The sequence below is a fragment of the Podarcis cretensis genome (assembly GCF_951804945.1).
Source record: "Podarcis cretensis genome assembly, chromosome: 1".
NCBI lineage: Eukaryota > Metazoa > Chordata > Lepidosauria > Squamata > Lacertidae > Podarcis > Podarcis cretensis.
The window spans coordinates 36,895,939-36,909,794 of NC_137170.1; the positions used below are offsets into that span (position 1 = coordinate 36,895,939).

A 13,856-nucleotide genomic window follows, 5' to 3' on the forward strand; every position below is an offset into this window, starting at 1 on the left:
TTGCAGTTAAGCTTGTGTGTTTTGGCTTTTTCATATAAAAAAAGGAACCGGCATTTTTTTAAGCATGCATAAATCTCAGTGTGAGATCAGCTTGAATCAATGTTGCATAAAGCATTTGTATACTTGAAATCTTAACTTCAAACATCTTATTATTTTTTGGTTTCTTAAATATGTGCTAGGCATATTTTTCTATGCATTAAATTACCTTTATAAGTTAGTGTGCATGCAGCAATGTAATAAATTATTAGATGCAGACTCGGTTTGATTAACTGTGAATGCATAGCACTTTTTGTGTCCATTTTACCTCCTTTTGTTACTCCTATCATTCTGATGAGTTCCCATTGACAAATGAGGTACATGACCTCCCAACAAGGTTTCTTTGTAGCATGCATCCAGCTCTGCCTCATTTTTCAGGCTTCTAAATGGACACAAGATAGCAAATGATAAAAAACTTGTTAACTTACTCTGTAATTCCATGCTCATTTAGTTTGTCTCATTGTAATTTTAGAACCTCCATTTAAACTCGAATTCTAGTAGATACTATCATTCTGGCCTAGACATAATTCAGCAAGTTTAATATGCTCAGGGATTTATTGAGAGTAGTTTTAATGAGTCTGCAAAATTTGTACATTTTAAATATGTCTGCGTTTGTAAATTAAGATGATGAAATTCTCTAAACTAGTATTGAAACAGCAATATTTTGGTGGCTAATGTAAGAGAGCTGCAGGCTTTGCTAAGGGGGTATTTGTAGTATGCCATATCCATTGGTAGAGAGCCTGTTGTTGTTGTTGTTGTTGTTGTTGTTATGATGTCTATACTTCCTTTCAAGGGACGCGGGTGGCGCTGTGGGTAAAACCTCAGTGCCTAGGACTTGCCGATCGTATGGGCGGTGGTTCGAATCCCCGCGGCGGGGTGAGCTCCCGTCTTTCGGTCCCAGCTCCTGCCCACCTAGCAGTTCGAAAGCACCCCCAAGTGCAAGTAGATAAATAGGTACCGCTTTATAGCGGGAAGGTAAACGGCGTTTCTGTGTGCTGCGCTGGTGCTGGCTCGCCAGAGCAGCTTTGTCACGCTGGCCACGTGACCCGGAAGTGTCTCCGGACAGCGCTGGCTCCTGGCCTCTAGAGTGAGATGAGCGCACAACCCTAGAGTCGGACACGACTGGCCCGTACGGGCAGGGGTACCTTTACCTTTACTTCCTTTCAAAGGGATGTGGCTGGCGCTGTGGTCTAAACCACAGAGCCTAGGGCTTGCCAATCAGAAGGTTGGTGGTTCAAATCTCCACGACGGGGTGAGCTCCCGTTGTTTGGTCCCAGCTTCTGCCCACCTAGCAGTTCGAAAGCACGTCAAAGTGCAAGTAGATAAATAGGTACTGCTCCGGCGTGAAGGTAAACGGCGTTTCCGTACGCTGCTCTGGTTCTCCAGAAGTGGCTTAGTCATGCTGGCCATATGACCCGGAAGCTGTACACTGGCTCCCTCGGCCAATAAAGCGAGATGAGCGCTGCAACCCCAGAGTCGTCCACGACTGGACCCAACGATCCCTTTACCTTTACCTTATACATCCTTTCACCTGAGGATCACAGAGCGGTTTACAATATAAAAACACAAAAATATGTAACATAGTAATAAACAAAAGTAATCCCGCCCCCCCTAGTTTAAAAGGCCATAGGTTGTTTAATTAGCCAAAGGCCTGGGAGAAGCAGGCTGGTTTTGTCTGGCTCCTAAATATATATATATAAGAAAGCAACAGATGAGCCTCCCTGGGGAGAGCATTCCCTAAGCAGGGAGTCACAGCAGAAAAGGCTTGTTCTCCTGTTGCTGCCCTCCAGACCTCTCGTGTATGAAGAAGGGCCTCAGATGATGATCACAGGGTCCAGGTGGGTTCATATGGTGAGAAGCATTGCAGTCCCGAGTCATTTAAGGCTTTATAGGTCAAAACCAGTGCTTTGAATTGGGCTCAGAAACTAATGGGCAGTCAATGCAGTCAGGCCAGGATTGGTGTTATATTAGTTCAGTATCTTTGATGTACTGTGTATATGTAAGAAAGACATCAATATTTCACCATTCATAGCATCCCTTATTAAATTATCATTCACAGATAGGTAATGTTGGGACAGACTTCTGTCTGAAACCCCAGAGAGCCATTGTCAGTCAATATAGGATAGTGCTTAACTAGATGGGCCAATGGCCTGATTCAGTAAAAGACAACTTCCTAGCCATATTATAACATTTTAAATGTTCTATTTAAAATGATTATATGCCTATGATGTGAATGGCATTTCTTTGAAGGTGCAAAATAATAAATGATGCTTATTAATTGACTACAACCAAAAATAGGTTTTATTTTATAAGGGTTTAGTTTATTCATAGCTAAAGTAGTTGAAATCTTTCTGTTCATTTATTTTTAAACAAATATTTGTATCCCACCTTTCCCCCAAGTGTGTTCAAGGTGATTTACAACAGAGAAACTTAACATGAAACATTAGATGGAACTGTTAACACCAGCCAGACACAGTCAAGATAGTGGAGGTTGACTCAGATATTTTTACTACTGTCCTCTGGCTTTTTCTTCTCTAATATCTGATTTCTAATTTTGTTTCAGAAATGTTATTGCTTAAATAACTTCAGGTTCCTGTCTTTCAGATACCACCTATAAAAGTGCAACCCAGATTACATCCTTTCTCTATATATTTCAGGTGAATCTCTCTAGTTCATATCTGTTGTTGAGGAGAGCAGTACTCGCTTGTTTGCATCAGCTTGTACAAAGAGAGGCAGCTGAGGTATCTGAACATGCTGTGGCCCTTGCTAAAGACAGCAGAGAAGACTTTAGTCCAGGTAATATTGAGATTCAACCTTGTACCAGTGGATGCAACAGGACTTCTCTCTCCTCTTTTCTCCCAAACCCCCAGAGTAGATTATGGGGGAATGCAGGGGATTGCAGGAGATGGGGGAGGAGCAGGGAGTCCTGCTAGCACAAGCAGGCCACCGTAGCTGTGTGTCATTCATCATGTTTTCCCCTCTTAAATATTTTTTTGGTTTCGTGTAACTTGTATCTTGCTATGCAAAATCCTGCAGATATTTGTGTATTGCAAACTGACTGCTTGGAGGCACAAAAGGCACATGTTTATCTGTTCCAACCTATAGTTCTTCAAACTGAAGGACTGGGAGTTTGACTGCTGCACCACATCAAAAGCTATATCCTCCTATAAAACTGTCATGCCAGAGAGATGAATCTGTCTCAGTCTTCTGTCTCACATGCTAGTTTTGTATGTGCAAGGCTAGTGGGGTTTTTTTTGGGTTTTTTTGTTGTTGTTGCATGAAATCACTCACTTTGCAGTCTAAAGCAGTAGAGTCCAGAAACAGACATGTGTTGTTTCTTATTTGCCTGTTTGGTCTCTGATTTGCACACTTTGCTCAGAAAGGCATGCCTGGCTTCCTGCTTTCTGGATACACACAGTAATCCTTACTATGTCGTACTTGTCTTTTTGATGCCTACGGAAGACCTTCCTTCTTTAAGCTGAGACTGTTCCCAGTATTGGAATTACTTTAAAGATGTATAATCACTTGTTGCTTGCTGTCCTGGGTGACTTTGGGAAGAAGGGTGGAATACAATTGAAATAAATAAGTATTTTGATTGACGTAAATGGCTTGTAGGAGCTTATTTCTGACCTTATATTGTAAGCTGGGATGTAGTTTTCATGATCTGTTGAAACACCAGCTTCGTCCATGGCTGGTTTTGTGCCATAGATTTAACCCAACAGAAGGAGGGGCAGGAAGTGTACAACCCTTCTTTTGGAGTCTGCTACCCATGCTGACCTAGCTAGTTTGTGGTCTGCTGTCTGAATGGACAGGGATCAGCATAACTCCTCCCCTTATTTTGTGACTACCTCTGTCAGAAGTGGTGATGTTTATTTCATTTTCTTTCTTTACATCTCCGAGAGCTGCATGTTGGTCATATTAAAGGAATAGGCATCTGTATGTTGGAAAAGAGGGCTGAAATAAGTCAATTTGGACTATTGCTGTGGCTCTAAAAATGAGGTTTAAAAATAATACAATGACACTTCCCCCAAGACATTTTCTTACTATATGGAATCATGGGGGGAAATCAGAGTCATGGTATGGAGGCAGGGAATGTCTTGAAGTGTGTTTGGTTTTAGTTATGCTTTGGGCATTAATGATGCTAGAGAGATGAGATGAACAACGGCATTTTGATATTATTTCAGGGTTAAATATTTTGCCACAGTATTGCACTTAAAAACTTTTGTCAGCTTTTAAGTGCTGTGATTCATACTTGTTTCTCAGCAGATGAATTCAGATCACACTGTTGTTGCTTTTACAGGCATTAACATCAGAGAAGTAGGCCTTGAAGGTGCATTACTGAGCTTATTGGACAAGGAACTGGATCCAAAACTATGCCAAGATATCAGAGAGACCCTGAGCCATATGCTTATATCAATGGGAGTGGAAAAACTCTCTTTCTGGCTTAAACTCTGCAAAGATGTTCTAGCTGCCTCTGCTGGTATGTGCTGATTCCTTCTTCCTAGAAAGTAGATTTTCTCATTAGATAAATGAACCAATGAATCAACTGACCATACTATCAGCTGATATCTTAACCTATTTTGCAAGTAATTTCATGTAATAAGTGAAAAGAGTGACTCATAAAAACTTCTAAATCGGAAGACCACAGAGGAAAAGGAGGAGCCTCATGCAGCGTGATCATTGGAGGCCCTCCTCCAGTGACATCAGAAGGGAGTCAGGTGGCCCCAGGGAAATGGGCCTTCTCAGTGGTGGTACTTAATTTTATGGGATTCTCTTCCTAGCAAAGCTTCGCTGGTGCCTACTTCTTGGCACAAAGAAAGACCTTTTTACTTTCCTAGACATAGCTGCTGGTAGTTTCTATTACAGTGGTACCTCGGAAGTCGAACAGAATCTGTTCTGGAAGTCTGTTCGACTTTCAAAACGTTCGGGAACCAAGGTGCAGCTTCTGGTTGGCTTTAGGAAGCCACGGAAGCCGCAACAGACATTTGGGTTCCAAAGAATGTTTGCAAACTGGAACACTCACTTCTGGGTTTGTGGCATTCGGGAGCCAAAACATGCGACTCGCAAGGCATTCGACTTTCAAGGTACAACTGTAGTTTTGTTACGTTTTTTTAATATAAATAAGTCTCCTTTGCATCACTCCCTACACCTCTTGCTCTGTTTCCTTGCTCATTCCTCCTCCCTATCTCTATTCCTCCTGCTCCCCTTCTGCCCTGTTATACACCCCAAGTCTTTGATGGGTACTGCTGCAACAGTACTCTGATCCATTGAGTGCTTTGCACTTTACCTCCCTGTATCTCAATGCAGATTTCATCACAGTGGTTTCAGTGGACACTACCCAAGAAGAAGAGGGAGCTCAAGGGGATGATGAATTTGCATTAGCTTTGGAAAGCAATGAAAAGCTGCACCCTTTCCCTCATCCTCGATGGTCTACTAGAGTATTTGCTGCAGAGTGTGTGTGTAAAATTATCAGCCAGTGTGAGAATGCAGGCAACGCTCACTTTGACATAGCTCTGGCACAAGAAATGAAGCAAAGAGATTCAAGAGGTATGTCGTCATGTTTATGCAGACTTCAACTGCAAGTAAGTGGGTATAGGATTGCAGTCTAAATTTAATTTGACAAACTGTAGCTTAATGGGATCCAACAAAATCTTTTTCCAGCTATTGCAAGAGACATTCGTTGAGGTGTGTATTCAGATTATTGTTAGTAGGCTCATTTGTGAGCAAGAGAAAAATGAATAGTCTTGATGAGCAAAGAGGTTTGTAGATTTATTATGGCACAAACTTTTCAGAGACTAGAGTCAACTTAATGCAGATAGTATTGTTAGATACATGTTGTATTGTCCTTAGTTGGCAGGTGGATATAGATGGGTGGGGGGAAATGTAACAGTGGGGTCAAATGGCCATTTGAGTAAAAACAAACAAACCACAGTATGGCTTCCTGTCCTGCTTACATATACTAAGCTGGCATCTAGCAGTAGCCATTCCATCAGACTATAGGAGAGAGAGAGATGGTTCTACAGTTTCTTTCTGCCAGCTCTGCTGAAAGGCCAGACATTTTGCTCATCCTCTCCTTGAACTGTTTCCATTCCAGCTGGGCATTTTCAGTAACTCTGTAACTATGAACTAATGCCCGAGATTGCCTTTTCCCCTCCTCCCTCCCAATGTTTCCTCCTTTTTCTGTAATGTCTCTTAGATGTTAATCCTCAAGGTAGGGGATGTTTTTATAACTTGTAGCTTTAGACTACTCTGGAGCCTTTTTTGACTGGAGAGTAAACCTGGGATTTTGTCATCCAATGCTGCTGTTATGTAACTTTGCAGACATTTGAACTTTAATTGAATTAACATGGACTTTTTATATTTTAAGACCATTTTGGCCTGCTTTTTCCATATAGAAACGTCAACTTGAAAGTAATGGCTCACACTTCTGATGAAATGAAATCTGGTTCATAAAGTTAATGCCATAATAAATCTGTTACATCTTTTAGATGTCTCAAACCCTTTCATTGGTGTGTTTTTTCTGCTACAGACTAACACAGCTTTATCCCTAGAAGTTAATATTACTGAAGCAAACTTTTCCAGATGTTGCACCTAAAATGTTGACTCTGCGCAGACTGTTGACAATCTGCAGTTGTTATCAGTGGTTTCTTGGTTCAGCAGGAAATGATGCCTATTTATGTATAGGTGTACAATTCAGAGGATGGGAAAGAAGAGGGGGTGGGAGATAGGCATCAATGCTTTAAGTGTCCACACTAAACTATATTTTTCATATTAACAAAATGATGTTTTCCTTCCCTACCCCGCCAGATGATTTCCTAGTACTGCACTTAGCTGACTTGATCCGCATGGCTTTTATGGCTGCCACGGATCACAGTGACCAGCTTCGTCTTTCTGGCCTTCAGATGTTGTTAATTCTTGTTCGGAAGTTTGCTGCTGTGCCGGAGCCAGAGTTCCCAGGTCATGTGATTCTGGAACAATATCAAGCAAATGTAAGTAGGCTTTTGGTTTTAGAGGCATTTGAAAAATAAAATGCATCTTAAGAGTTAATCCTACATTGCACTTGAAAACTTGTGTTATAAAGGAATATATTATTGGCGTCTTACTACACAGGCTGAATAGAATTTATAATAATAGCCATCACTGTAGTGAATCAAGAGCTGATTTTGTGAATGTGTGATGGAACTGGCCTAAAATAAATGAATTTTTGGAAAATATTTTATAACATATGTTACTTTAAATTAGCTTACCAAATTACCTGTATAAAGAGTAGCAGAAACCAGAAAGCCTCTGTGGCAACTGAAATGTATAACTTGGTCCCGAAATGTTCATCAAGTTGGCAAACTATTAGGAATAATTCTGCATGTTGCACCTTTTGCCTTTTAAGAGAATCATACTCAGATTTGTAAGAATATGTTAACTGGGCCAGTTTCTTCAAAATATTCAAATATTTTTTAGCATGTTATCAAATTATTTTATTTTAGGTTGGTGCAGCGCTTAGACCGGCTTTTACTTCTGAAACACCACCTGATGTAACAGCAAAAGCATGCCAGGCAAGTTTTTAAAAACTATATATATAGAATTCAAATTTCATCAACTCTTGACCAGTCACAGGTAAAACTTGATAAAGATTATATCTTTATCTTATCTCTTAAAAATTAGTATTTGAGAATGCTTCACCTCTGAACATTAAATATGATTGCAAAATAGGTTTGCCAGATTAGAGAGAAAGCTAATAACTGTCAGGACTGGTCGTTGTCCTCTTCAGATCACCACACAAATGCTTCTTGTTCTTTTATAACTTTTTATTGCGTATTAACAAAACAATCTTATAAACGGTTCTTAAATATTATTCCTCAGAGTCACTTCTTTCAGATACCTTCTGAGCTCTGCTTCTCCGTGACCAGCCACTCTCAAAATGGCGAAGGCGCCTTTCCCTTCGCTTTCCGCTCTTTTTTCTAACCTCCTGGCTAGAGCTGGCTTGTATCTCCCCTCCTCTGAATCTGAGCTAGAACTTAACCCTTGCCTTTCCTGGGAACAGCCAGTCCCTCCCTGTTGTTCCTCTTGCTCTCTTCTATTAGATTCACTGCTCTCCTTCCCCACTTGGGGAATGCTTTCTCCCTCTGAGAAACTGGAAACTTCTAACTCTTCCCTGACAATAACCTAAGTAAGTAAGTAAATAAGAGAGCACAAACCCAGGCATAGTGTTTTGTAGCATTACAAAAATAACTGTATTGTTTGCTGTTCTATCATACTAGGTTTGCAGTGCCTGGATAGCAAGTGGTGTAGTAAGTGACCCTAGTGACCTTCAGAGGGTTCATCAATTGCTTGTGACATCCTTGACCAAAATACAGGCGGGACAAGAAGCCCAAAGTCAACTGTACAATGAAGGCACATCAGTTATGGAGATCCTAGCTGTGTTGAAAGCTTGGGCAGAGGTACTTTTTAATGTACATATTTATGGTGGCACTAGCGCTTTGCAATTGTAATTTGTGGATCAGACATTTGAATATCTACAACTTCTAGGGTCAACTTCTAGTTTTGAGTTGTGGTGTTTGGCAAAAACATCTGGATTTTACCCTGATGTTCAAGGAATTGGAGAGCATTCCTATTTGCTTATACTGAGTTAGACCATTGGTTCATTCAGTTGTCAGGGCTGGAGTCAGATGCAAGTCAGCACGAAGAAGCAGTGTCAGTTGCCAGTGAAGTTAACTGTTTATTCAAGGAAAGGGCATACAACTCAGCAACACTTCCCAGTAGGTCTTGCCCCTATATTCAGTGGCCTATCAATGAGATTGTCCTTTCATGTTGTTGTTTCAACAGGTCTATATAGTTGCAGTACAAAGGCAGAAAAAGCAAAGCGACGTCAACAGACCACCCTTGGTAATAAACATCACAGAGGAGAGCTGCAGGGATCAAATATCTCCAGTGGATGAACTTCTGGAGCTAGTCCAAGCAGATCTGGGCAATCTGAGCAAACTCTGGCTTGCTGCACTCCAGGATTATACTCTCTTAACTTTGCCTCCAGAATTTGCCTCTCAACTTCCTGCTGAAGGTAGGCAGGCAAATAGAACAATACAATTTAATTTCATTCATTAATCTATTATATTTCTATGCTGCTTTTCACTCACACAAGTCACAAAGCAGCTTACAAAGAATAACAAAAAATTTTCTTGTTTAGTCATTTAGTCATGTCCGACTCTTCGTGACCCCATGGACCAGAGCATGCCAGGCACTCCTGTCTTCCACTGCCTCCCACAGTTTGGTCAAACTCATGTTGGTAGCTTCGAGAACACTGTCCAACCAATCATCAGCAAAGCCAACAAATCATCAGCAAAACAATTACAAATCAACAGTAAAACAACCACCTTCTGTAAAATACTGTTAACAAAACAACTAAAAATTAAGCTAAACATCACAAGTCATAAGATTCACAAGGCATTGTTGCACTCATAATCCACAAAATAAGATTAACAAGATTAACAAACAACCAAAAACAAACTAAGCACTGTTGAATTCACACACACACACACACACACACACACACACACCCTTCCCCACCCCCATGACTCAGTTCATCAAAATACATACACATAAAATACATTCCTCAAATACATATTAACTTTGATGCCACATAGTTTGGGCCTTAGAATGTAGCCAGTAACATGTTGTCAGCAAAAAATTTAAATGAAATTTTCAAAATGTGGATGCATAAGTGATAAGATGCCTGTAAGATTGCAGAATTTAAAAAGAAGTTTACTGAAGTAATCTTTGATGATTTGTGAATATTACTTTTAAAGAATAACTAGCCAAACCTTCCTCATTGTTTAACCATAAAAAGTGTAATTAAAGTAGTAAATACAAAGCTACCTTGAGCTGTTTGGAATATGCTAAACATTTGCTGCTTTTAATTGTAGGTGGTGCTTTCTATACTGCAGAGACAATTGAAAATTCAAGACCACACTATCAAAACTCCTGGGCATTGATTCTCCATGCAACAGCATTGTGGCTTACCAGCACAGGTTTTCTTGTAGGTGACTCAGATGAAGGTCTAACTAACCTTTCTCGACCTGTCACCCCAACTACAATGTGTCAAGATTCAACATCTAGAGCTGCTGTAAAATCACCTGAAGACGTGAACACTGATAGATTTCATCTTGTTTTGGGTTAGTAAATGCATGAACTTTTCCTGGTGTTATTTTCTCATGTAATTTTTCTGATTGTCGTTGGAAATCAGTATGAGCTGTTAGGCACATGTTGAAGTGGTTAATATGCTACTGTTGATAAAATTCTGCATTGTATGGGATTACTACAGAATTTCACCGTTATTTAATTGAATCAAGCCAGTGGTCCATCTAATTGAGCTAATTGTACCACCTAACTGAGAACTGTTAACCCAGAATGTCAGAGGATCTGAAACCCAGTTCTCCCAGTCTCTGGGAAATGGAATTTTATTTACTTATATGTTATTTGTTAAAAGATTTCTAATCTGCCCTTCATGTTAAATGATCTCAGGGTGTATAACAATTTAAAACAAAACAAAACTGAAACATAGAGTTGGAAGAGTACTAATATATACTCGTCCCAGCACAGGCCCAGTAAAAATCATATTTCAATGCCTGGTGCAAACATCTGGCACCAAAAGATGGATAACAACAGCACAAGTCAAATTTCAGGGACCAGATAGTACCAAACAACAGCACAAGTCAAATTTCAGGGGCCAGATAGTTCCAAACCAGTCAATTGACTGGTGTTTTATTGGAAATTCAACTCTGATTCTGTTCACAGCATAATTTCTCCCCTCTCTTCTTAGGAATTAGTGTGGAATTTCTATGTTCTCCTCGGTCAGATGCAGGAATGGAAAATATTACTTCTTGCCTACATGCCTTACGGGTGCTGCTTGATGTTCCTTGGCCAAGGTCTAAGATTGGTGGTGATCAGGTAACAATCTATTGGAAATCCTAAGTATGAATTACGAATTGTTCTGTGTTAACAATAATTGCTTCTACCCGATGTCTCTAAGGAATTGCTTCCTTCGTTTTCTCTCATCGTGATTTCTCATGACATAATGTGAAGGCCGCTTGAAATAGCCTCTGTGATACATTTCACCTTGTGTGTTGCTGCATTGTGTGTTCCACACTTTTCCTGTTTCCCTTTATACAGGAGCTGAGTGTTGAGCTGCTGAATGTTTTACATCGGCTTATAGTGACAAGAGAGTCCCCTGACATTCAACTTGCTGCTCTGGAAGTTGTTCGACAGATTCTTTTTGCAGCTCAGGAACATGTCAAGGAAAAACGGAGAAGTGCAGAAGGTATTGTTCTTGATGACATTTAACTTAACATGCTGGCTTTCCACGCACAAGGTGGCTTACATAAAAACGATCGAGGACAGTACATAAAAACTTCATAAAAACAAAGCAAAATACAAAAAAGAAAACAAACAGGAGACAACCAACATCAGTTAAAAACAAGCAAGATCTCACACAATAAACGGTTGAGAGTTGCGAGCCACACAGGTTTCATGCTTCTCTCTTCTCTGGCTCAAATTTCTCCTGCCTCCCTTAAGCAGGGCCCTTCTTATTATGTGTTAGAATTGAATAAATATCTTATGACCATGGTAGGTAAAAATAAATAAATTGCTGCAGTTCTTTTCACTGGTAGCATAATGCTAATAGTAGATTTTTAACCTGTATTTCTAATTTATTTCCATATTTGTCCTGCATTGGATTCCTTCTGAAAATGGGAGCTGCACCCATATAGGATTATTTTAGTTAGTGATGGTAATTTAAGCCATCCCTTCTTTTAATAATGAACATAGCTGTTAAGCATAGTATGCATCAGAATTAATATACAGTAGTACCTCAGGTTACAAACACCTGGGGTTACAAACACTTCGGGTTACAGACTGCGCTAACCTGGAGTAGTACCTTGGGTTAAGAATTTAGCCACAGGATGAGAACAGAAATTAAGTGTGCACTGGTGGCGCGGTGGCAGTAGGAGGCCCCATTAGCTAATGTGGTACCTCAGGTTAAGAATGGTTTCAGGTTAAGAACGGACCTCCGGAACAAATTAAGTTCGTAACCAGAGGTACCACTGTAGCTTGTTTTAACAGTTGGCATTCATACCCTACAAGTGAAACAACTTAACTGTTGTTTCTTTCTTCCCCAAGAACCTCACCAATTTTAATTGTGAAAGGGAGTTAAGAAAATCAAACATTCTCACCACCCTCCCAAAATTGCAGTTTCTAGCATTGGAGACAAACGTAAGTTCATACAGTGCAGCTAAATGATGGAATTTGTTACCCCTTAGATGGCTTTAAAAGGGGATTAAACAAATTAATGGTGGATAAAATTACCAGCAACAACTAGTCATGATGACTATGTACTGCCTCCAGGTATAGAAGCAGCATACACCTCTAAGTGGCAGTTTTCTGTGGAGAGATTGCCATTGTAGGCAAAGAGGTTGCTGGATTAAACGGGCCTTTGGTGTGCTTACACAAGTGTTCTTCTTATGTATTGAATCTTCATGCTATGGCACAGCAGTAAAACTGGGAATAAAACTACTCTGTGAATTTGTAGTATAGCTATAGCAGGTAAAAGGTAAAGGTAAAGTGACCCCTGACCATCAGGTCCAGTCGTGACCGACTCTGAGGTTGCGGCGCTCATCTTGCTTTATTGGCCAAGGGAGCCGGCGTACAGCTTCCGGGTCATGTGGCCAGCATGACTAAGCCGCTTCTGGCGAACCAGAGCAGTGCACAGAAACGTCATTTACCTTCCCGCTGGAGCGGTACCTATTTATCTACTTGCACTTTGAGCTGCTTTTGAACTGCTAGGTTGGCAGGAGCAGGGACCGAGCAACGGGAGCTCACCCCGTCACGGGGATTCGAACCGCCAACCTTCTGATCGACAAGCCGTATTCTCTGTGGTTTAACCCACAGCGCCACCCACATCAGCTATAGCAGGAGTGAAGCTAAATTGGGAGTTTGGATTTGGATTTGATATCCCGCTTTATCACTACCCTAAGGAGTCTCAAAGCGGCTAACAATCACCTTTTCCCTTCCTCCCCCACAATAAACATTCTGTGAGGTGAGTGGGGCTGAGAGACCTCAGAGAAGTGTGACTAGCCCAAGGTCACCCAGCAGCTGCATGAGGAGGAGCGGGGAAGGGAACCCGGTTCACCAGATTACGAGTCCACCGCTCTTAACCACTACACCACACTGGCTGTGATGCATGTTAACATGGAGTTCTGTTTTGCAAACTGTGTGTCTCCACAGCAGGAAAAATCCAAGTGCACACAGCTGAAGCAATTTTAGATTCTTTCCCTGTTGACCTCTGCTTCCATTTCCCTCCCTCTTTCACTTCCTTTGTGTCTGTTATTAGACAGTAAGAGCCTTGAGGTAGGGACCTGTCAGACCTGTTCTTTGTAAAGCATCATCTACATAGATGGCATTATTTACATAAGTAATATATGTGGCATTGCCTTTTAAATGCTTTAGAAAAGAACTCTGTGGCATGGTTTCTGCTGGGAGAACCTTCCTTTGTAAAAGCACAGGAGGTTTCTGTCCCTCATGGGTGCAAGTGACTATCCTATTTATTTGCCTACTTTCTGAAGAACTCCAGGTATCTTAGAATTCACAGTATCAAAATAACGTGTCAGATAAAAGCAACCCTCCAAGTTAAACCAAATTTATAACACAAGCACACAACATTTACATCTGTTTCATGGCTTGGGCAACCCAGCCAGATGGGTCAGGTATAAATAATAAAATTATTATTATTACTTATATGGGACAGACACTGATAAATGTGTCCAGTTTCCTCTGGA

The 13,856-nt window shown here is 40.7% G+C and overlaps 1 protein-coding gene and 1 long non-coding RNA gene across 4 annotated transcripts in view; one reads left to right on the forward strand and one right to left on the reverse strand.

The window, feature by feature from the left end:
* Nucleotides 1-13,856, forward strand: part of HEATR5A (HEAT repeat containing 5A) — a 62,612-nt gene that overhangs the window by 39,826 nt on the left and 8,930 nt on the right. For all 3 annotated transcript variants that reach the window (XM_079954255.1, XM_079954256.1, XM_079954257.1), the window contains 10 exons: nucleotides 2,694-2,832; nucleotides 4,337-4,516; nucleotides 5,344-5,583; nucleotides 6,844-7,025; nucleotides 7,518-7,586; nucleotides 8,292-8,471; nucleotides 8,857-9,088; nucleotides 9,951-10,199; nucleotides 10,847-10,974; nucleotides 11,197-11,344. In XM_079954255.1, coding sequence (XP_079810381.1) covers nucleotides 2,694-2,832; nucleotides 4,337-4,516; nucleotides 5,344-5,583; nucleotides 6,844-7,025; nucleotides 7,518-7,586; nucleotides 8,292-8,471; nucleotides 8,857-9,088; nucleotides 9,951-10,199; nucleotides 10,847-10,974; nucleotides 11,197-11,344 — 1,747 coding nt within the window. The remainder of the gene's footprint in view (nucleotides 1-2,693; nucleotides 2,833-4,336; nucleotides 4,517-5,343; nucleotides 5,584-6,843; nucleotides 7,026-7,517; nucleotides 7,587-8,291; nucleotides 8,472-8,856; nucleotides 9,089-9,950; nucleotides 10,200-10,846; nucleotides 10,975-11,196; nucleotides 11,345-13,856) is intronic.
* The window catches only part of LOC307204203, a 34,068-nt gene continuing 27,074 nt past the window's right edge, over nucleotides 6,863-13,856 (reverse strand). The window contains exon 3 of the long non-coding RNA XR_013833524.1: nucleotides 6,863-7,004. This is a non-coding gene — a long non-coding RNA (uncharacterized lncRNA). The remainder of the gene's footprint in view (nucleotides 7,005-13,856) is intronic.